General features: G+C 37.0%; 1 protein-coding gene across 5 annotated transcripts in view; it reads left to right on the forward strand.

Moving 5' to 3' along the window:
• The window catches only part of ATP2B1 (ATPase plasma membrane Ca2+ transporting 1), a 135,005-nt gene that overhangs the window by 105,179 nt on the left and 6,176 nt on the right, over positions 1–23,650 (forward strand). For 3 of the 5 annotated variants that reach the window (XM_077772278.1, XM_077772277.1, XM_077772276.1), the window contains exons 13-20: positions 4,107–4,286; positions 4,976–5,063; positions 5,645–5,751; positions 13,667–13,858; positions 14,093–14,306; positions 14,742–14,953; positions 19,032–19,139; positions 21,045–21,227. In XM_077772278.1, the coding sequence (XP_077628404.1) occupies positions 4,107–4,286; positions 4,976–5,063; positions 5,645–5,751; positions 13,667–13,858; positions 14,093–14,306; positions 14,742–14,953; positions 19,032–19,139; positions 21,045–21,227 (1,284 nt within the window). Of the gene's footprint in view, positions 1–4,106; positions 4,287–4,975; positions 5,064–5,644; positions 5,752–13,666; positions 13,859–14,092; positions 14,307–14,741; positions 14,954–19,031; positions 19,140–21,044; positions 21,228–21,613; positions 21,766–23,650 lie in introns of all 5 variants that reach the window. The other 2 variants (XM_077772279.1, XM_077772280.1) reach the window with 2 other exon arrangements.

A 23,650-nucleotide genomic window follows, 5' to 3' on the forward strand; every position in this document is an offset into this window, starting at 1 on the left:
CATGTACAGATTTTAATTAGACGGGAGCTTATGTACTGTTAGCACCATAACCTAACACAGTACCTTGAACTGGGTAGGTTTTTTTCAATCATATTTATGTTAAGTAATAGATGCATTAAATTATTTGTTTTCATAGTCTGTAGACCACCACTAAAAAGAACTTTCTTGTGATGATATTTTTCTAGATATCTTTCTAGATATTGTTCACCACAGTAGCCATTCACCACATAGTACTTTGGAGTTTTTGAAGTATGGCTAGTACAACTGAAAACAGAATTTTTAAGTTTCATTTAATTTGAATCGAAACATCTTATTACCATAGTGGACAGCATGCATCTCTAGATTTTGGTTATTTTTTTTCTTTTTATTTTAAAGTTTATTGAGCAACTGCTATGTGCCAGTCACTATGCTAGGGTACTATAGACATAAAGGTTTTTGAGATCTATTCCTCGGCCTCAAAGAAGTCACTCTTGGGTGGGAATGAACAAATACATAAATAACATGAGCCCCAACTTTGTCTAAAGCAGTAGCATCTTTTTATTTAATTCTTACTGTGTGCCAGATACAATGCCAACTGCTTTACATGTATTATTTCATTTAATGTTTACCTCTATGAAATATTTCTCTCATTTGGTAGATAAAAAAAAAATCAAGGTGTATAGAGGTTAGCTCTAGACCATAGAACTAATATGTTCAAATTTTGGCTTTGTGTAAAACACATGTATGTAAAAGACCACTATGCTGTGTATATATATACATATGTTTTTTTAATATTGAAAATGTTTCTTTTTTTGAAGTTTATTCATTTTGAGAAGGGTGGGAGAGAGAGAATGAGAACATGAGCAGGGGAGGGGCGGGCAGAGAGAATCCCAAGCAGGCTCCCCACTGTCAGCAACACCCAGGGTGCAAAACCAGATACATATTTTAGGAACTGGAAATAACTGCAGTAAAAAAATTGTCATAAAGTTGATATTCTTGAGAAGTAAGGCAACCAAACAGACAAAGTAATAGATACGTGGACAGTATGCCAAGAGAAAATATATACTGTGAGGAATAAGGTCCTCACCCTCAAAGGCTTTGTATTTTGGCTGACATATAGAGATAGTTGGGAGGGTAATAACAGATAAGACAATTACAAGTGTGAAAAGAGCTGTAGAGCATATGCACAGGGTGATGAAATAGGTAACTGAGAGAGACCACATTAAGAATCTCTGAAGATACGACATTTGAATTGAGAGCTGTTGGCTGAAAGTGAGCCAGCCATTTTAATAGCTGTAAGAAGAATATTCCAAGCAAATGGAACCAAAAATGCAGAGAGGCTTGAGGGTGAGAAACTTTTAGCTATTTCACAGATAGAAAGGAGGCCAGTATGGCCAGAAGTATGAACAAGAAGCAGCAGATAGGATTGTCTTTGGTCTTCCAAGACAGTAAGGGTTCTGTCTGAATTTTATTCTAAAACTCAGTGAGGACTAATTCAGGCTGGGAAGTGACATGATTTGTGTTGTTAAAAGACTGTTTGGGGTACTGTGTAAGAAAGAGACAGAGGAGGTGAAGCAGGGAAGCCAGAAGATTATTGCAGTGATCCCAGGCAAGAAGCACTACATAGAGTGTGGCAGGCAGATGAAAAGAAAGGAATGATTTCAAAGTAAATGGAGGTAGAGCCAATAGGAATGAATCTGTTGGGTTTGGGTATACTGTTTTTGACATTGTTGAGGTGTCTGAAACATCCAAATGTATGTCATGTGGGCATTTGGACCTAGTAGCCTGAAAGTGGCCTTGGCTGGGATAACTACATGAGAGGCTCCCAGAGATCTCCTGGGGAAAGTATAGCTCTACAATTAGATGTCTTGTAGAGGACGGACAGCCCGCTTGCATAACTGGGTGAGTGGTAGATGTTAGTACCAGGGAATAAGAGAATCAGAAACAGCCTATTTAGAGATCAAGATAAATTTCGTTTGGGGTTTTAGATTCAAATGTTTATGAAATATCCAGGTGGATAATGTTTGCCAACCTTTGGTCAGAGGGAAACCAAAGTTTTACACATTGATTTATGATTTAAATCTTACCTAATTGTAGTATTAAATCACATGTCTACAACTTTTGTCCTTTGGAAAATATATGGCTCTTATGCTCTTGGCATTGAGGTTGATGGAGAGTTTCATCTTTTTTTTAAGCATGTAAGTGGCACTTAATTTTTTTAGTATAACCAAATAAGATGGGTACTTTCAGACTAAAGTGAGACAGTATGATATACAACACCTTTCTCTGAGTGGGTATTCTTGTGCATTTCTGATACAAAAAAATTTTTAATAATTAGGTATATAGAATAAATCCAGCTTTATTGTATTTGCGTAGGTACTTAAATGAGGTAATTGGCTTCTCTTCAGTTTCCTATCTCTAAAAGTGGAGGTAGTTTGTGAGCTTTGAGTGGAAGTATTTGATGTGGTTAGTGGGCCATCAATAAATGTTAGTTTGCCCTTAAATAATTATTTGGCACATGGTTTTAACCTGAGAGCGGTTTCTTCCTCTTAATCATAGTCCCCCTATTCCAAATGATCTTGGGATAGCACCCAATCAGTGAGTGCTTGGGTAGACAATTTTGGGTTATTTTTTTTTTTTTTATCTCCAATGAGATATCAAGATATTTTACATTTATACAGCAAACCAATATTTTCAAAGTTAAATTTTGATTTTTTTTTTTTTAAATAATAGAGGTATGTACTACACGAAGACACGGTTTTGTCAAGATAGGCCATGAAATCTGCTTATAGAGACATGACATTTTAACTGTATTTATAATACAAATTCTAAACTGTCAGCTTACAGGCCACATTTAGCCTTCAGTCAAATTTTCCTTGGAGAGTGTGTGTGTGTGTGTGTGTTTAAAGCATTATGTATTGAGAGAACATACACAGATGTAGGTTTTTGTTTTCTCCTGAAAATGTAGGTTCTTTCAACATTACTCCACCATAGTAAAAACAGGCTGGAGCCGAATCTCTCTCATTAGGCATTAGTTTAGGGTTTGTAACTAACTGTCAGAGTGTTTTCCTCATTTATGTTACCCACACAGCTCTGTAGGCATTTGCATTTGCATCCTTCGCTCTGGAGGGATAGTATGGATTTCCTGGTTAGAGAAGAGCAGGGAAAGATTTTGTAGGCAAAAGAATTTCTGGAAGCAGAGACACAGAAACAACATATAGATTATTCATCCATCAAGTTATGTAGTAAAGAAAAATTTTAGATAAATTGGAAAACTATTCTGAGGCTCAAGTGCAATATTCTAGTAAGAACTTTGGTATAGAGGAATCATCACATAGTTTTAAGAAAAACTATTAGAAAAATAAATTCTGTCAAGTGTATCAGATGTTTTATAGGAGAAACAAACATAGACAGGGATACCAAGCAGGGAGGACAAGGCACAGGGAAGGTTTGAGGTAGAATCCACAGGACTCCTTGTCCATTAAGGATGGATAGGGTAAGGGAGACGGAAGATGACATGATGACCCTTTGGTTTCTGTTAGATACATAGGTTTAAGAAACATGGTCCCCTTTTTGAACACTCCCAATTCCAGTGGTCACTTCTCTGATGGAATTATGAATCCAGCACTCACAAAGAAGTAGGAGAAAGATGTAGATTTGAAAGTTATTAGCACATACTTAACAGTTGAAGTTATAAGAATAGATAAAGTCATCCTTAAATGATAAGGAGTGGGAAGGAAAAAGTGAGCCACCCATACCCTAAAGAACACATAAGTGTTTTACTCTGGTGTGGTCTGGACAGTAAACCGAGAAAGGTAGAAAGCCAACCAGAAAAGAATTGCATAATGGTTGGGGAGCGGGAGCATATTAAGAAGGCTTTGGTAAATAAATAATGCAAACATAAAATAGAATCACAACTGAAAATGAAGCCTGAACTAGGACTGGTGGTAGAAGAGGAAAGAAGAGATTATTGGGAACAATTGAAGAAATACTGAATATCTTGAGATGAAACTTAAATTGTCATTATTTGTGGCACTGTGCCATAACGCATTACGCAGTGGGGTTTTTTCCCACCTCTGGAAATACTAATTTTCTTTCATAATACAAATTTTTTCTGTGTAAACCAGGTACCAGAGGCAATAAGGAAATGTCAGAGGGCTGGAATTACTGTGCGGATGGTCACTGGTGATAATATTAATACCGCTCGGGCTATTGCTACCAAATGTGGTATTTTACATCCTGGGGAAGATTTTCTATGCCTAGAAGGTAAAGATTTCAACCGAAGAATACGAAATGAAAAAGGAGAGGTAAGGGTTGTTTTTTTTAATGTTGATAAATTTTTCATATATTAGCAATTTAATTCAACAGATAACATATTGGATACGCACTGTGTGTTATATATCACACATGAATAAATGCAGCCTGCACCTGAGGCACAAAAACACGAACATTTTAGGAAGTGGAGGAAACTCATGATTTAGAAATTTGTTGTAAAGGGACAAAAAAAAAAGCACTTTGTTTTTTGAGTCTACGCTGATTTCAGAAGTATATGTGTGAGTGTGAGAGAAGGAGTTTGAAAAGGTTGATACAAAGCATATTTTAGGGCACCTCAAACTCTTTTAAGCTTTTTATACTATGTTAAGGAATTTTCATTTTCATAGACAGTGGGAAGATTTTTTAATTTTGATCATATATATATATGCACACACATACACACATATATATATAATAGTTCTAAGCTTTGAGTATGCATCACAGTGACCTAGAGAGCTTTTTAAAAACATTGATTGCTAGGCCCCAACCCAGACTATTTGATAAGATGATAGGCTTAGGGCCTTGTTCAAATATTTGCATTTCTGACAAGTTCCCCAGAGTTCCTGATGGCCCTGATCTGTTAACCGTACTTTTGAGAACTGCTGATACATATGCCAGATTGTTAATTGGTAAATTATAAAACTAGATTTGGGTACATTTTAACTGTCACAAACGTTTATAGATTGAGCAAGAGCGGATAGACAAGATTTGGCCAAAGCTTCGAGTACTTGCAAGATCATCTCCTACTGACAAACATACACTGGTTAAAGGTGAGTAGGTTTTACAATTATTTCACAATTTATTAATAACAGAAACGTGTTCTGCTTCTGAAAATAGTAATAGATACTGAATAATAAATTTATTGACTCTAGGATGTTATCTTTTCCAATAAAATCTAAATACATTTCCTTTTATTTTTTAAATTGTTTTAATGTTTATTTTTGAGAGAGAATATGATCAAGGGAGGAACAGAGAGAGAGACGGAGACCAAGAATCCAGAGCAGGCTTCAGGTTCTGAGCTGTTAGCACGTAGTCCGATGTGAGGCTTGAACTCACGAACTGAGAGATCATGACCTGAGCCAAGTCAGACACTTGATCAGCTGAGTCACCAGGCACCCCATACATACATTTCCTTTTCACACCTTTGGTATTTGGATATTGCTCCTAATGTAACCTTAGTTTTTGGACTGGGTCCTTGCCCAACATCTCAGCAGCTTTCATTTCTCTATGTATGTTTGTTTGTTTCTAACCTTAGGTCTGTAAAACTGGCTGCTGGTCAAGGTACTCCACAGAATCACCTTATTAATTAAAGGGGATGATTTTACAGCACAAATATTTACTTTTGTTTCAGGTATAATTGACAGCACTGTGTCAGAACAACGCCAGGTTGTAGCTGTAACTGGTGATGGTACAAATGATGGCCCAGCACTAAAGAAAGCTGATGTTGGATTTGCAATGGTAGGAACTTACCTATTTAAGTATTCAGATGTAATTTACTGGCTGAGTTTTTGTTACTAAATTGCTATTGATTTTAAACACTGTCCCTCAATATTTGTTTGAGTCAGAGTATGTGTTTAAATTGGTTTATAAGTCTGAGTAGTTTGTAACTACATTTATTTGATGCAGTGAAATCTGGCTGGAAGATGGTTCTTGAACAGTTTTAACATCGTGCGTTTACCTTACACTCTGCAAAATTATATAAACACCTGTCCTCTGATCTGAACCTTTAAACAATCCTTTTAAGAGACAGGCTTTGAACAGATAAGGAGAGGGAGAGTGTGTGTGTGTGTGTGTGTGTGTGTGTGTGTAAGTTAAAAATATGATTTAAGAATCTTCCACTCAACTGAAAATGTCTGTTAAAGAGTCACTGAGTGTTATCATTTCATATATAGTAGGTATAATCCTCTTTCAAAATGAAAAAAATCTACTTCCCTCCCCCTATTTTCTTATACTCTAGCCATAGTACTGATAGTGTACTGATGAAATATTTACTATAAAATTGCTATCATGAAATCTATGTGCTACATAAATATTTAATGATTAAAATTAGGTTGTTTCATATCTTTGAATCAATTTCTTCCAGTTTTTCAGTTTTGGAATGAATATTTGTATTTTCAGTGCTATAGAAAACCTGTATGCTATTTTTAATTTTATTTGATTTCATTTTTCTTAAATATAGATCCATAATCATAATTGTCAAATCTGAAAACTGAAATTTCTTTCCTAAATTTGCAGCAGACTCATTTGATTCCCAAAGTTACTCCATATTGATGTGAGGAAGTTATATGTCCTGCTTAATATGAACCTTCATAGTCATTGTATAGATATTAAAATTTGGGGGGGGGGCCACTTTTGTGATGGGAAGTATGTATCTCATTATCTTTCTAAAATATGGGAGACTTGAAAAGTTAAACATAGTCTGGCCCTACAGGTTTCAGATATATATGTGTACCAATGTCTATTTGTGTCATTTGTCCCCCTGCTAAAATAGGGGTTTAGAGAACCAACACCATGGCGGCGGCCTTTCAACAGGTGTGAGAGAGATGGAAAGAGGAAATTATGTGGTTGAAGGGCTCTCAGCGAATAGCTGTGAACCCCAAGAGCCCCACCCTACCCTATTCCAAACTCGGTAGGGTTGGCAGCACATTTGTCTGAACTTCTGAAGACTTGTGAAACGTAGCTGAAGGGAGAAGGAATATTGAAGTGTCATTTCTTTGGCTGTGGGCAGATACGATCAGTGTTCACTTTAGGAACACAGGATCCCACTCTGCTGCTCTTGAGCATTTAGCAGGACTCTGACTGTTACTTTCATCTGGACAGCCGGCCAGCAAGGCTTTTAAGTACAGTGCATTTTAAGAAATAAAAAGCTTTCTTCCCAAAACTTCAGTGTTTAAGGCAGATGCTAAGAGCTTTCAAAACATACGGGTAAATATAGTATTACAGATAGAAACACAGTGCAGCGGCTGCTTTGTTTAAGCCCGGAAGGTTTTAGACCCATTGTACCACTTTTTCTTTTTAAGTTAGTACATCAAACATCCAAATCTGTTTTAAAAAGACAGGAAGAATGATTGGAACTTGAAAGCACCTTTGTTCAGTCAAACTTGAGTTTACTTTGTGTATTTATTCAGTTTTGCAATCTTACATTTTAAAACTGAATTATTTGGCCTAGTTTTTAATAGATACCCACAAGAAATGGCTATATTGATTAGTCCTTTTTAAAGTTATCTCTTACTTTGCAGGCAGAAATAGCCATTTTAGAATACTGTCTGTGCATTCTCTCATGTGCACGCGCGCTCTCTCTCTCTCTCTCACTCTCTATATACACACACCCATACACACACAGTATACATAGAGATATTTATAAAATTCAACATTAAAAATTTTGTCAACAATAAAGTAACATTTACAAAAGGACTCTTTAAGTCCTTGTGGAGCACCTGGGTGGCTCATTCAGTTAAGTGTCTGACTTTGGCTCAGGTCATCATCTGACAGTACGTGGGTTCGAGCCCCACGTCATACTCTGTGCTGACAGCTCAGAGCCTGGAGCCTGCTTCAGATTCTGTGTCTCATTCTCTCTCTGCCCCTCCCCCACTTATGCTCTGTCTCTGTCTCTAAAAATAAAATGTTAAAAAAAAAAGTATATTTTTAGCTTGCAAAGAAGTCTTTTTCATTTAGCCACGCCCCATAGATTCCATGAGATTGCAAGTCTCTGTGTTACATTTAAAATACGATTATATTATTTTTTTTTTAATTTTTTTAATGTTTGTTTATTTTTGAGAGAGAGAAAAACAGAGTATGAGCAGGGGATGGGCAGAGGGAGAGGGAGACACAGAATCTGAAGCAGGCTTCAGGTTCTGAGCTGTCAGCACAGAGCCCGACATGGAGCTCGAACTCACAAACCTTAAGATCACGACGTGAGCCGAAGTCGGACGCTCAATCAACTGAGCCACCAGGCACACCCCTATATTATTTTATTATATCACATTATTCATACCAAAATTCAGCTTACCATAACATACAAATATTTCTGTCCTCAAAGTCTGAGTACCATGATGTATTTCTGTAACCAAATACATCTTTGGCAGTAAAATCTTCCCTAAGGTAATTAAAATACTGTCTTTTTAAACTTCGGGTTAATAAAGGATTTGTTTGTTTATTTTCCATACATTAAGAAGCTGTTTTCGGTATTCCGGTCCAGAAACATTAGAGGTGAGTAGTTGCCTCCTGAAGGTTCCACAGGCAAGGAAATAAATAATCAGAGCATACTGGCACCAGTGAAAGCCTAGACGCAACACACGAATGCCTCAAGGAGGAAGATTGCCTGGAGAGTCTAGGAAAGGTTTTCTGAAAGAAGTGCCACTGGAAGGGCGCCTGGGTGTTTCAGTCGGTTGAGCATCCGACTTCGGATCAGGTCATGGTCTCACGGTTCGTGGGTTCGAGCCCCACGTCAGGCTCTGTGCTGACAGCTCAGAGCCCCCTGGAGCCTGCTTCGGATTCTGTGTCTCCCTCTCTGTCTCTGACCTTCCTGCTCATGCTGTCTCTCTCTCTCAGAAATAAATAAAAAACATTTAAAAAATTAAGGAAAAAAAAAAAAAGTGCCACTGGAGCTGAGGGAGAGAAGAGGTAGATAGCTACAGCCCAGAGACCCTCAGTGAGCTGCAGGAAGTTTAACTTGACTAGAAGAGGGTAATGGATTCTGAAGCCAGGCTGATTGGGGACACCTGAAAAGGGCCTTAAATGCTGAGAAAAAGAGTTTGTTCTTTCATCTGGTAGACCCCCTCTTGCCAAACAGACTTCCAGTGGAGTAAAAGAAGTTTGGAGACACACACATGGTAGCACACAGCCCAGAGAAGCTCATAAAAAAGCTCTTGAATGTTTTCTGATGGAAGTTTCCCAAACTTACTTGACTGTGGAACTCATTTTCATTTGAACACCAATTAACATCTCAAAATTACTTTTTAAATTCTGAAGGATTGTGAACAAGGGAGTGATGAGATTTGCATTTGTACAAGACAAGGGTGGTGAGAAACAGGAAAACCTGTGGGGCTCAGCTGTGTTAGATATGCTACACATTCAAAGTAACATATTCTGATTAGAAGCTAGAGATTCAAATTTAAAATTATTTTTTAATGTTTATTTATTTTTGAGAGCGACAGAGACAGAATGCAAGTGGGTTAGGAGCAGAGAGAGAGGGAGACACAGAAGCCGAAGCAGGCTCCAGGCTCTGAGCTGTCAGCATAGAGTCCAACACGGGGCTCTAACTCAAAAGCTGCAAGATCATGACCTGAGCCAAAGTCAGGCGCTCAAACGACTGAGCCACCGAGGCATCTCTGGAGATTCAAGTTTTAAATTAAGATTGTTTCTCATTGAGTATTTTTGAGAAAAGCTTGTTTATCAAAACAATATATGCATTTAAAAAGATCATTTCATTAGACTTACTACTTAGGTCTCTAACACGTATTACTTATTCCAGCTCATTTTTTTGACAAAAGGAGACCAACTATTTTAGCTGTTTGTTTTCCTTAATTGTTTGCCTCCATATATCTAAATGACACAATGATGCTTTTTTGTTCTCTTAATATAAAGCACCAGCTATTCACTTTTGCTAAGGAAGATAGAGATGTAGCACTTTTATGGGCTCAACGGGCAAACACCACTGTCACTTCCATAATTGCATACATGCACACACTACCTATCCTGTCACTCTTCCCCCAGAATTTGATCATAATTTCATATAGATCAGCGTACATTCCTTATTGTGACCGTAAATGCTGATCCAAGCTGAGCCGTGTGGTCTACTGATAACTCTTACTAGCTTGCACAACTTTTTTTTTTTTTTTTAATTTTTTTTAAATATTTTATTTCTAGGAGAGAGAGAGACAGTGTGAGCAGGGGAGGGTCAGAGAGAGAGGGAGACACAGAATTGGAAACAGGCTCCAGGCTCTGAGCTGGCAGTCAGCACAGAGCCCGACGCGGGGCTCAAACCCACGAACTGTGAGATCATGACCTAAGCGAAAGTTGGACGCTTAACCGACTAAGCCACCCAGGTGCCCCACACAACTTTTTATGTTCCCTATAAATTGTCTTTTTCATTGACTTTCTTTTTAAATCTTTTTTTTTTTTTAATTCGTTCACTCTTCGGCTTAGCTTTTCTGTGTACTTAACACGAATTCATCACCAAATTCTCCTTCCTTTATGTCATAATCATCTGGCATTTTGCAATTTTTACCTTCTGAGAGCCTCCTCTCCCAGATCTTCCAACATGCTTGTATGTGGACTGTTGGCTAGGCCTACAACCCAGCTGTCTTGTTTTTCTCCATACCTGAGGATTTCCTTTTCCTCTCTCATGTCGGGTCTTGTATTTCCTGGACTCAATGTCATCATCTGTTTTGGTTTGCTCCCTCATGAAGTAATGCTGTCTTCTCCAATAGCTTCCTGACAAAGAACAATTCATGAGAGGTAAACTTTTTCATAAGATTTATGAATGAAATCTCTACCCTTTTCTCACTCTTTAGTCTTAATATGACTTGGTAGAAAAGTCTAGTTTGAAAATCATTTTTTCCACTCAGAATTTTGAATTCAGTCCTCTATTATTGTTAGGAACCGTTTTGAATTTTGAACCTCTTGTGTTGTTTTTTGGGGTTTTTTTCCCCCTTTCTGGAAGTATGTACGTCTTTCTTTAGTTTCCAGTCTCCTGAAGTATAACGATTTTTTGTCATAGAACGACTTTCTACTATGAAGTAAACTCCTTTTCTTCAATTTTGTGAAAATTTTTTATACTAGCCTTATTTCATCTCCACTGTTCCTCCTTTTGGAATACCTGCCCTCCTTCCTAGTTCTTAAACTACTTGAGTTTACTGTCTTGTTCTTTTTGTTTTGTTTTGTTTTTGTTTTTACCATACCTTTGTCATCTTGCTTTATTTTCAAGGATACTTCGTCAGTTTCTGTTTTGTTTTAGTTTTGGGGTGTTTTTATTTTGTCATTTCTGTGATCATATATTTTAATTTCCAAGAGTTGTTTTTGGATCTCTAAGTTTTTCGTTCTTGTTTTAGCATCCTATTCATGTGTCATTGATGTACCTTTTCTTTTTTTTTTTTTTAATGTTTTATTATTTCTGAGAGTGAGAGAGAGAAAGACAGCGTGAGCCAGGGGAGGGTCAGAGAGAGAGGGAGATACAGAATCTGAAACAGGCTCCAGGCTCTGAGCTGGCTTTCAGCACAGAGCCTGACGTGGGGCTTTGAACCCACGAACCGAGAGATCATGACCTGAGATGAAGTTGGACACTTAACTGACTGAGCCACCCAGGCACCCCATTGATGTACCTTTCTAAGGATTTGACTTTTTAAAGTAAGTTTTTGTGTCTGCAGAGTCTGTCTCCTTTTGGTTTAGTCTCTGTCTTTCAGATTAGGCTTTCCTCAGATGTCAGCTGATTCTCGGTTGTCCCTGAGTGTTTACCAGTGGAAAGCTGGAAAACCTTGGGCCTTTGGGTGGGATTTGTCAACCAGAAGCCTCTCAGTAAAGTGTTCTGGCTTGGCCATTTCACTTCCTTAGGGTACGTTGATTTGTATTTTTAGGTCTTTTCTCTTAAGATTTCCCAGAAAATAATGATCAAATCTGTACCTAGCGGGCAATCCTTAATACTGGTATACTAGGAAACAAGTAGAGAAAACAGGGTAATGAGCTCAGCACTCAATAAACAGAGTTGCTCCTAGCCTCTTTTTTTTTTTTTTTTTTTTTCCAGGAAAGCCCAACTATATTCAGCAGTGCTTGGTACCTTCAGTCTGGACCTTCTTTGTCATACTCTCTCTAATAAATTAGCAGGCAGTCTCTGGCCAGGTCAGAGGGCTTGGCAAATTGCCACTAGGTTGCATGGACTTGGGAAGAGGCCTTGAGGATCTAGGTGGCCTTTTCTTGTAATTTTGTTATTTACATATGACACACATATGGAAAAGTGCCTAAGTCATAAATGCACAACTGAAGGGCACCTGGGTGGTTCAGTTGGTTAAATGTCTGACTTCAGCTCAGGTCATAGTCTTGCAGTTCATGAGTTGGAGCACCACATCAGGCTCTCTGCTATCAGCACAGAGCCAGCTTTGGATTCTCTGTCCCCCTCTGTCTCTGCGGCCCCTCTCATTCTCTCAAAATAAAGAAAATTAAAATTTAAAAAAATAAAATAAATGCACAACTGAATGGATTATCACAAGCGAACAGCCCTGTTCTATGTAAGGCAAGTAGATTATTACCTAGTCCCACAAGTGTGTCAATCACACTGTCTTCTGATCATTACCCTGTCTCTCTGCAAGGGTAACTAGTATTCTGAAGATTACTTTTGTCTGTTACTGAATTTTGAACATAAGAATCTTGTATTATGTGTTATTTTGAGTCCAGTTTGAACCTGTGAACTGCAAGATCATGACCTGAGCCAAAGTCAGACGTTTAACCACCTGATCTGTCCAGGGGCCCCTTGGGTCTAGCATTTTTTATTCATCATTATGCTTATGAGATTCATCTGTATTGTATATAGCTGTAGTTTACTTGTTGTTATTAATCCACAGTTTATTAATCCATCCCATCCTATTCTTGATGAACATTGTGGTTCTAGTTTGGACCTTCTTGGTACTTCTTCAGTGTCTTACAAGAAATCCTGTTTTCATTCATACCTTCACCTCTCCTTCCAGTGCTGCCTGGTGCTGCCCAGTACTGAGCCTTGTATAGGAAAGTTCTGTAGTGCAAAAAAAGTTAGTTCTCTGCTTTTCCTACTCTTAGCTTAGGATTCAATTCTCTGGGGTCTGCCAGCTTACAATTTAGTTATTTCCTTTCCAGCCTTATTTAGGGTTTCTTTGCAGTATCTCCTTTCTCCCTAACATTGCTTTTGTGAGTTGTTATTGTTGTGTGACTGTTGGGAGGAATTTTGTTAATGCCATGTTCATTCCACCTTTTTTTCACACCTAGTTTGAACTTTCTTTTCTTTTGGTTTAATAATTATTTAAACCAGTGAATCCAAATATCCTTTAAAAATGTAAGCAGTGAAAAAAATAGTGAACTGTTGAACTTTTTTTCTTTCTTGTATTAAGTCTTCAAAACTAGTACATATTTTATACTTACAGCATATCTCAGTTATGACACTAAGTTTTCATTGAAAATATTTGGTTTGTACTTAAGTTGCATAAAATACCTTTTTCTTTGATTTTTTGCTTAGATGTAATATCTTTCTGACATGTCTCAAAATAACTGTACTACCTTCTTTTACAGTAAATTTAAGTCCTTATTTACTAAGTATATTGGTAACAATTTTTGTTATTTACTACCATTTTGGATATTTAAAAGTTATAGTTTAAACAGTTAGTCTAATTCACAGAATTTTTTTTAATAGGGCATCGCTGGAACTGACGTAGCTAAAGAAGCATCTGATATTATTCTCACAGATGACAACTTTACAAGCATTGTTAAAGCAGTTATGTGGGGACGAAATGTCTATGACAGCATCTCCAAATTTCTTCAATTCCAGCTTACAGTTAATGTTGTAGCAGTGATTGTTGCCTTCACGGGCGCCTGTATTACTCAAGTAGGTTCACAGTTCTTTTTTTTATTAAAACATGATTGTTTTAAAGCAAAATGTGTATAATCTGCCGTTTTAAAGTACTTACATAGTTGAATAAATTGAAACTTGATATTGTAGGTTAATTAATATAAAAGTATAATCCTGTTCTGTTCAGGTTTTTAAATACAAAAGGCTTCCTGAGAATTGCTGAGTCCCTGAATAGTTGTGAGTGTCTATTAGGAAACCTGTCTTTTCTAGGATTCGCCGCTTAAGGCTGTGCAGATGCTGTGGGTGAACCTCATAATGGATACGCTGGCTTCCCTGGCTCTGGCGACTGAACCCCCCACTGAGTCTCTCTTGCTCCGGAAGCCTTATGGTAGAAATAAGCCTCTCATCTCACGCACCATGATGAAGAATATTTTGGGTCATGCATTCTATCAACTTGTAGTAGTCTTTACACTCTTATTTGCTGGTAAGAATTCAGTGCCTGATAAAGCTTCGGTTTTTATTCCAAGCTAATATCATCCCAGATGTTTTAATGTTACAACTTCGTCAAGAACAGAAGCTGTTCTGTTTCCGACTCCCCATTTATCTTTACTTTGTCCTCTTTGTCAGTGGATGATGCTTAGGGAGGCATTAGGGCAGATAGTGGGAGGAAATAAAATGAGTCCTGGTTTCTTGTTCTGGCTGTGCCACTAACTTTGATATCGTAATTTGGGGGTTTCCATGTCCTCTCCTATAAAACAAGAGAGTTGTCTTAGATAACCCCAGGTTCCTTCCAACTTTTCCTGTGCTGTCATTGGAGATCAAGTAAAGGTTTGGCTAGGTTTTATTATGGCATACTTTTTTTGAAATGTTAAATTATTTTGTATGATAATTACAAAATAGTAATTTTTCATTCTTTCAGGAGAAAAGTTTTTTGATATTGATAGTGGAAGAAATGCTCCTTTGCATGCTCCTCCTTCGGAACATTATACTATTGTTTTTAATACCTTTGTGCTGATGCAACTTTTCAACGAAATAAATGCCCGGAAAATTCACGGTGAAAGAAATGTATTCGAAGGAATCTTTAATAATGCCATCTTCTGCACAATTGTTTTAGGCACTTTTGTGGTACAGGTGGGTAATTGGAAAAGATAGTTTCAAATTTGATTATTATGTAGGAGATGCTAGATAAACAGGTAGCTTGTTCTGGAAATAATTGACCGCTGCATGTGTGGGGCTTCTACGTATTGCCTTAATGACACCTAAAAAAAGTTTTAAATATCATACCTCCAGTGAAAATATGATAATTTCTATCCTGAAATCCTGAACAGCACATTAAGTTAATGCTATTTTAATTGTACTACTGATTCTTCATTCTATATCATTATCAAACTACTATAATTTTAATGTTATTTAAAGTAAACCTTACAGTTAACCAGTTTCTAGTCTAGCTACAGTGATCACTGAATTGCATCTAGCAGTTGATAGCAATTCCATGTCTATAGTTGAGTCTATTTTTAAATAATAATATTTGAAATGAATATTCTAAACTTCGTGTGATTCTGACTGCTGCTTCCTAAGTTGGTACATGCCAGTTTTTCATTTCACCCTTGAACAACACAGAGGGTAGAGGCACAAACCCACACCATCATCTCACCCAGCTCACCCCTGCACAGTTGAAAATTTGAGTATAATTTCTGAACTCCCCCAGAACTCCACTACTGTTAGCTTACTATTGACCAGAAGCCTTACCAATAACTTGGTCAATTAACACATATTTTGAGTGTTATATAAATATTATATATTCCATTCTTACAATAATGTAAGGTAGAGGAAAAATGTTACTACAAAATCATAAAGAGAAAATACATTTACAGTGCTGTGTTGCGTTTACTGAAAAAGATCCATGTATAAGTAGACCCACACAGTTTAAACCTGTGTTGTTCAAGGGTTACCTGTACTGTCAAAACAAGATTTAAAATTAAATAGTGAGTTTTTTCAACAAAGGAATCAGGCAGTGATAGTGCTTGTTTTGAAATGAAGATCGAAGAATTTGAAAGTTTATTCACCCATAGCTTGTGTACTCTAGGTACCAAAACCCTAGACTTGTTTCTGTTTTAGCTTTCAGTTTCCATAAACTTTAGGAGAAATGTTGCTTACTTACAACAGTATTTTCTGGAAATAACTTGGTTCACGTTTGTTAAAAAATCATTGTCCATGACATGCTAAAGTTTAAGCTTTTACTTGCTATAAAATTGAATTTATTTTATCTTTTTAACATACGGGAATTGCAAAAAATTTAACTGCCTGTCTCTCTATCAGGCAAATCTAGTAACTTGGTTCCCAGCAAAGATTGATATACCCAAAACAGTTAACGTGGGGTATCATTCTTCAGTGCCTTATAAAGAAGCCCTTACTGCTCAAAGTGTGGTCTGTAGACCAGCTGCTCGTCCATTTATTACAGGTCCACAGTGAGATAAGGAGCATGTTTCAGAATGTAAATTAACAGTTTCATTAATCACACTGTATTTCAGCTGAGAGTTTTTTGTATGTTGCTGTAGGGTTCTGTGGAGTTTTTTTCTTTCTGCATGTAGTAGTAGTAGTGGTAGCAACAGCAGCAGCGGTAGAGTACTATGCAAACAGTGTATTGATTTGTACTTTGATGCCTGTTCCTTATCTTCTTATCATGGATCAGCACTTTGAATAGCATTTTTATAGACCGTTTCAGCTGGGTAGGAAAACATGACCCTTGATTTTCACAGAATTCATTTTGTTTGTTTCTAAAACAGTCTGGCCAAAGTTTTGATTGTAGAGCTGAGGTACCTGAAGACTTTACCTTATAAATTGTATTAAATTTCATTTCTGTCTCTTTTATTTACTAGCTGATTTTTCTTCTTCTCATCTTTTTTGTTGTTTTTGTTTTTGTGTTTTTTTTTTTGGACAGGTCATGAAGTATATAATAATCCTTAATTCTTTGTAAATATTTTGTCTCTCTTCTACTTTGTAGCAATTAAAACAATCAGTGTATTCAGAATATGTTTCATGAAACATTGGTTCCTTTAGTTGCTCTTATATAACCTCAGAGAAGTTTAGGAAATATTGCCTATTTAAGTACCTCTTGGGGTTTTTGTTTTTGTTTTTTAAGCTTATTTATTTATTTTGAGAGAGACACACAAGGTGGGGAAGGGCAGAGAGAGAGGGAGAGGGAGAAACCCAAGCAGGTGTCGCACCATCAGCGCAGAGCCCAACACAGGGCTCAGACTCAGGAATCGTGAAATCATGACCTGAAGTCAAGAGTAGGATGCTCACCCGACTGAGCCACCTCGGCAACCCCTTTTTGGAGTTTCTTAAAGCAATATAACATAATAGTTACAGGTACAAACTTGGGAGTCACTCAGTCGTGGGGTCAAATCATTGCCTGACCTTGATAAGCTCTAATTTCTTCATCTTTGAAATGGGGATGATAATAATTGGGTCACATCACAGAATTTACTAAAGCATTAAGAGAGACCATGCATGTGAAGAAGCTCTGAGCTTACTGCTTAGAAGGGAAAATCACCCAAATGCCCGCAACACTTTTTGGGTTGTTTTTTTTTTTTTTAACAGTTCAAAGGCTTTGGGAAATCCTGCCATTAAGAAACTTGTTGAACTCTGCTTAATCCAGCTACTTCTGAGGTTGCCTGGGAGGGACAGTTGGTTAAACATCCGACTTCAGCTTAGGTCACGATCTCAGTTCGTGGTTTGAACCCCACATCAGGCTCTGTGCTGACAGCTCAGAGCCTGGCACCTGCTTCATATTCTGTATCTCCCTCTGTCTCTCTGCCCCTCCATTGCTTGTGTTCTATCTCAAATATAGATAAGTAAAAGTTTTAAAAAAAAAAAAATACAGGGGTGCCTGGGATGCTCAGTCCCTTAAGCATCAGACTTCAGCTCAGATCATGATCTCACAGTGGGTGGATTCCAGCCTCATGTCAGGCTCTGTGCTGACATCTCAGAGCCTGGAACCTGCTTCAGATTCTCTGTCTCCCATTCTTTCTGCCCCTCCCCTATTCACGCTCTGTCTCGCTCTCTTTCTCAAAAAATAAAAATGTAAAAAACACAAGACTAAAATCAGTCCGATCATATTAATCATTGATTATTTGCCCGGCATCTTAATAGGTTTTTCACATCCTTCTTATACCAAAAGATAAAATTCAAGTTAAAAAAAATGGAAAACTCACAAGTAAATATTGAGCTTTCGGTTTATGAAAGAAAATTATTTTAGTTAGATATCTCTAAAATCCAAACAGTACTGCTAAATCAGTTATAATTGACTGGTTGGGCTGCTGAAAGAAAAAACAGGTAGAAATGTATTTGTGAAGTATACAAATAATCTTGATTTTGAAGAGCAGTGGAATTGACAAATACATATCACTTGGATTTGGGATCAAGTACAGGTATAAAGAATGGAATTCATAACTTAAAAAGTTTTAAAATGTTAATACTGAATCGATTCCTTTTAATTTCAATATTTGGTGGCTACTAACTGCCATATGAAAGAGAAGCCTGCCAGACTCACAAGAAGGTGAATATTGATATTTAGTTCTTATTATTCCTTTAAAATAAGGAGAGCAGCATAAGCACCATATTAAGGGTTTTATTTATGCAGATCATTGGACTTCTCTCTATTTATAATGGAGAGCAAATTTTTGACGGTTTACCACCTAAGTAAGCATGTTCATAGAACTTTGCAAATTGCTTGTTCTCTCTTACTATTCAAGTTTATCCTGACATCTAAATGTGAACAAAGAACAGCTATGGAGGAGGAAAACAAGATTGAATATTATGTTCACTTTTCATAGTTTATGGGCTTTTCCACAAAAATACACTAAAATTATTCAAAGAATTATACTAAATACAAGGGAATGCAGTTACTTGGATCATATCGGAAATAGTGTAAAGTTATCTTTCCTGATTAGGGAATTTTTTTTTTAATTTTTGCTGGACATAATGTAAACATGAAATATACATGCATTTAAAATTTTCAGCAGAGAGATTTTAATTTCTTTTCATTTGTCTTATTTTCAGCTGTGAATATGATAATACCTGTCACCATCAGAATAATCGTTACTCAGCTTGAGTTTTAAAGGATACAAATCTGGGTAATTTTTGAAGTATATGAAATGTAAAGTTTAAAAGATTTAAATAAATTTACTCTCAATTATTCCTCCAGATAATAATTGTGCAGTTTGGTGGAAAACCTTTCAGTTGTTCAGAACTTTCAATAGAACAGTGGCTATGGTCAATATTCCTAGGAATGGGAACGTTACTCTGGGGCCAGGTAAAAACCTCATCATTTTTTGTTCAAACCTAAAGTGATTTTTTTTGTTTTTCAATTTCCAGTATGTATTTTCCTTAATCAGTTCTGTTAACTTAATTCTAAGTAGTTGCCATTCTGGTTCATGAAAGGGCGGGCGTTCAGGGGTATGAGGGGTTTTTTTAATGTAATATTTGTTCTCATGTTATTGTTATGGTTATGCTTATATAATAAACACTTTAAATTTCTTACACATTTTTTAATTTGTTCTTTAGAACAAGTTTTACAGCCATTATTAAGATGATGTATTTATAACTGGTTTAGATGGTAATATCTCTGTCTTTTGCTCTAACCTATTTTCGCATTGTCAGAATTAATATTTTTACTAGACTTTTCATCATTTTGTTATGTAATTTAATCCAAAATACAGTCAAGGAGGAAGCTTGAATTTCAGCTCATTTAGAGAATGTTTCTGTAAAAATAATGGTATCTGGATAAATGGGCCACAAAATGACACTTTCAATTACTTGGATTGATTGGCTTTAATAATATTCATATAAAATACAATACCTGAAAAATGAGATATATTTCATCTTTGGTATAGGCAGCTTACAAATGCCTGTCATTTTTTTTAAAAGATAAGTGGGAATGGTATGTGTTCCCTGTTCATTTTAAGTTCGTTACCATTACTGTAAAAGTAACTGATAGTCTATACTAACATTTTCATAAATGAAAGTTAACATAGGCTATGGCGTGTAACTTGTGTGACCTAACTTACTGTTCTGGAAGTCAGTCTAGGTAAATAATCCAGGTTTTACTGAAACTTAACCCAATCTTTGTGTGCCTTTATCTTACCTTTTTCTTAATTGTGTTTCTAGGTTCTGAGGTTTCTCTTCTTATTCCTGTTGCATTGCTCATTAATAGACATCTTTTAAGTAGGATCCATACTTGGGCCTCCTTTCTTTTTTTGACTACCTTTTTAGTTCTTTCATCATGTTCCTCATAGGCAAAACAGAACCCCACAACCTCCCAAAACATCTGGCTCATTTCAGGAGGAGGAAGTTCAGTACAGCTAACATACCCAACAGGGCCCAGTTGCTGGCTTTGGTTGATGCTGTCTGTTGACTTTATGTGTGTCGCAGTAGAAAGAGCACTGATTTTGATGTCAGGAGACCTTAGGTCTTATGTGTCTGAGTCTGTTCGACTACCTCTGTGAAATGAGGTTGGACTAGAAGGTCTTTAAGCAGCTCTGATTCTGGCTGCATGCTTATTTCCCCCTGTTAAGCCTGACTTCCTTAAGCAGTGGCTGTTGACACTTAAGTTAATACATATTTATTACTGTTTTTTTTGTGCTCTTTGTGTTTCCTGGGGCATTTGTTCCTGTTGATGTCATTATCAATCAGTATTAATCCAGTTTTGAAAAGCTTTGTTGTAAAAATAGATGCATTTAATAAACAGAAAAACTGTTTGCAGCTTAACCTTGAAGACTTTTTGATTTTAGTATGTTTCTTTTCATTGAACTCTTCCTGCACTAATGAAACATGAACTTGTTTTGCATCTAGTAAGACCACCTGCCATTTTTGTTTTATTTGAAATAAATATAATTAATATGAGCTTAATATATATACGTCAGGGTTTGTCTGTGTACTTTACTGTCTTGAGTGTCTTACTTAACATAAGAAAGCTATAATCAGATTATTTCCACTTAGGAAAACTTTTTACTATTCAGACTTAAATCTTCTGTGGAGCTAAGAAAAGACCATGTTGTTGTTGTTCTGAGAAAGAAAGCCTGATGGACTGGATCTCATTGCTTCATCGACGACGATAGTTGGCCACACTTGAAACTTTTCCCGCCTTTTGTATTACAGTTGATTGGTCTAATTTTACTTGATTTTGATTTATTTCTAAGTTCTTTCCCCTGTGTTGTAGCTTATTTCAACAATTCCAACTAGCCGTTTAAAATTCCTAAAAGAAGCTGGCCATGGAACACAAAAGGAAGAAATACCTGAGGAGGAGCTCGCAGAGGACGTGGAAGAGATCGACCATGCCGAACGGGAGCTGCGGCGCGGCCAGATCTTGTGGTTTAGAGGTCTGAACAGAATCCAGACGCAGGTATGGGCCTGGTAGAGAGGTAGGAGCAGTGATGGGTGTGGGGGCCGAGGGCTTTAAGACCTGGGGAGGAGGTTTGGATGCCCTCCTTAACTTCCTTTCTAGCCTTTCCAACCCACAAAACGTATTCTTTTGAAAAATAATACTGGTGCCTGGAATGAGTGAAAGTTTTAACTCATCGTGAAGGAATGTGTCTATATGCCCCTCAGCTCCTTTTTTCCTAGCTTTTTTTCCCCCCTTCATCTCAAAATGCTACTCTTGCCTATTTATCTGCTCTGTAAAAAGTGCCTTTTTCTTTACTTTTTATATGTTGATAGATGGAATGGTCCTTTCTCTTGTTCTCTCTCTCTCTTGCTGAGCAAGCTGTCACAATCTCTGATTCCTTGCAGATGGATGTAGTGAATGCTTTCCAGAGTGGAAGTTCCATTCAGGGGGCTCTAAGGCGGCAACCCTCCATCGCCAGCCAGCATCATGATGTAACAAATATTTCTACCCCTACACATGTAGTGTTTTCCTCTTCTACTGCTTCTACTACTGTGGGGTGTGAGTGTGTGTTCCTAAGTGCATGAAATTAACATTTCCTACTTCACACACCTAACGTTTCTCATTTTCTCCTTAATGTTTAAATTCATTGTTCAGGCTTTTCATAAAGCTTTCTTTTCGTAAAGTGGATTGAGACCTCAAAGTGTTGTCGTTGTTGTTGTTTTATTTCTTAGAGGGCTAGATAACAGGTGGAACAGTTACAACCAAAGATTAGATATGAAATCTGTGGGCTTGTCTCTATGCTAACTCTGATAGTTAATATGGGGAATAAAATTGTAGCTTAGAATTTGTGAAACTACTATAAATCTTTGAGTATATGCCTTTAAACATGTTCATACTGCATGGTTCCCAAAAGCATGTGATTTGAAACTGATCTAACAGAACCAAGAATTTACATTTTTAAAGCTAAATATTAATCTACCATTTTGACGCTTGTCTTGTTCAGTTTGAAAGTTAAGTTAGTACCCTGAAAGAAAGATCTCAGTATATAGCCAGTTGTTTACCTTCTTAGTCTAGACTTTGTGGCATTGCTTTGAGTTTATTTACTTATTTTTGAGAAGGGGCCCCTGTATAAGATTCAAAGTTTTGTGGCATTTATAATCAGTTTAATTAAAATTTCATCCTGGGTAAGAAATGTTCTATTAAGTTTTCCAAGGAAGTAGGAAAGTGTACTGTTGATTAATCCTTAAACCATTACACATCATGATTTCCATTAATTGACTAGAATAATGCATTTTCTTTCTTTCAGGTTTTTAATAAATGCAAATTCCCCCAAAGCTTTTTAACCTCTATCATCCTTACTATGCATTAGAGTCTTGATTTCATGGTGAATTGTCAGAATATTGGAGGCACTCAAGATATAAGCCCACCCCACGATTCAACCCATCCCCCAGATCAGCTGAAAATATTGGTGCTTACTCTTGTATTTGGGCAGAGACCGATCTTTTCCATTTGGTCCTCTGCCAGTTAAGGACTAGGAAACACGAGAAAGCTAGACAGCAGATGAGCTGAAGAAGAAGAGTGCTCTTTTAAGGAAGATGTTTACTCAGTGCCTGTTCGTTCACTGTTTGCTTAAGTAATTTTCATTTGTCACTTTCGGCAGTGTTGTAAAACAGGAAGAATGGGATAACCCATTTTGCAGATGTGAAAACTGACTTGAAGTTTAAGTGGCTTGTCCAACTACTCCAAGGACAAACCACCCTGTAAAGTTAGACAGGATGTTAAGTTTACATACGTGGACAGATAAAAGACTCTTTTAAAAATCATGCCGGTTCTGCACCTGCCTAAATGAAATGGTGTGCGCAAATTGCCTGGCATTATGCCTAAGACAGCTAATGGCGGTTGTGTCCCTCCTTCTCTGTATCTGTGGATTTCACATCATCCTGGCTTTTGAGGGCTTATTACCACTCACCTTTCATCTCCTGGTGTTAACTTATCTTTCTTTAGTTGTGATCTGTAAATGCTCGTGGAAGCCCTGCCGTATACCAGGGCTATATGCTAGAACCTCCAGACTTTGCAGTCTCATGTAGGAAACAAACAAGTAGTTGGGAAATTCTACATGGCAATGAAACATGGACTATTACAACAGGGTCCTTAACCCACCCTGGGAAGTCAGGAAAAATTACCTGAAAGAAATTACTCCCAACCTGACCCTTAATAGATATTTGCCAGTTGAGGAAAGCAGACCTCAGGGACAGGTGCTAAAAGTAATGAAATGTAAGGTGTTGATGACACTGTAATGGAAGGTAGGTATTAGGGTCTGTATATATCCTATAAGGATGCAAAATGAGACTTTATCCGAAGGACCCTCAAAATTTTCTATTTGAAAACTTTCAAACTGACAGATAACTGGAAAGATTAATACAAGAATACCCTTCACCTGA

Source organism: Crocuta crocuta, unplaced genomic scaffold (genome assembly GCF_008692635.1).
Source record: "Crocuta crocuta isolate KB4526 unplaced genomic scaffold, BGI_CrCroc_1.0 scaffold216, whole genome shotgun sequence".
In the NCBI taxonomy this organism is placed as follows: domain Eukaryota; kingdom Metazoa; phylum Chordata; class Mammalia; order Carnivora; family Hyaenidae; genus Crocuta; species Crocuta crocuta.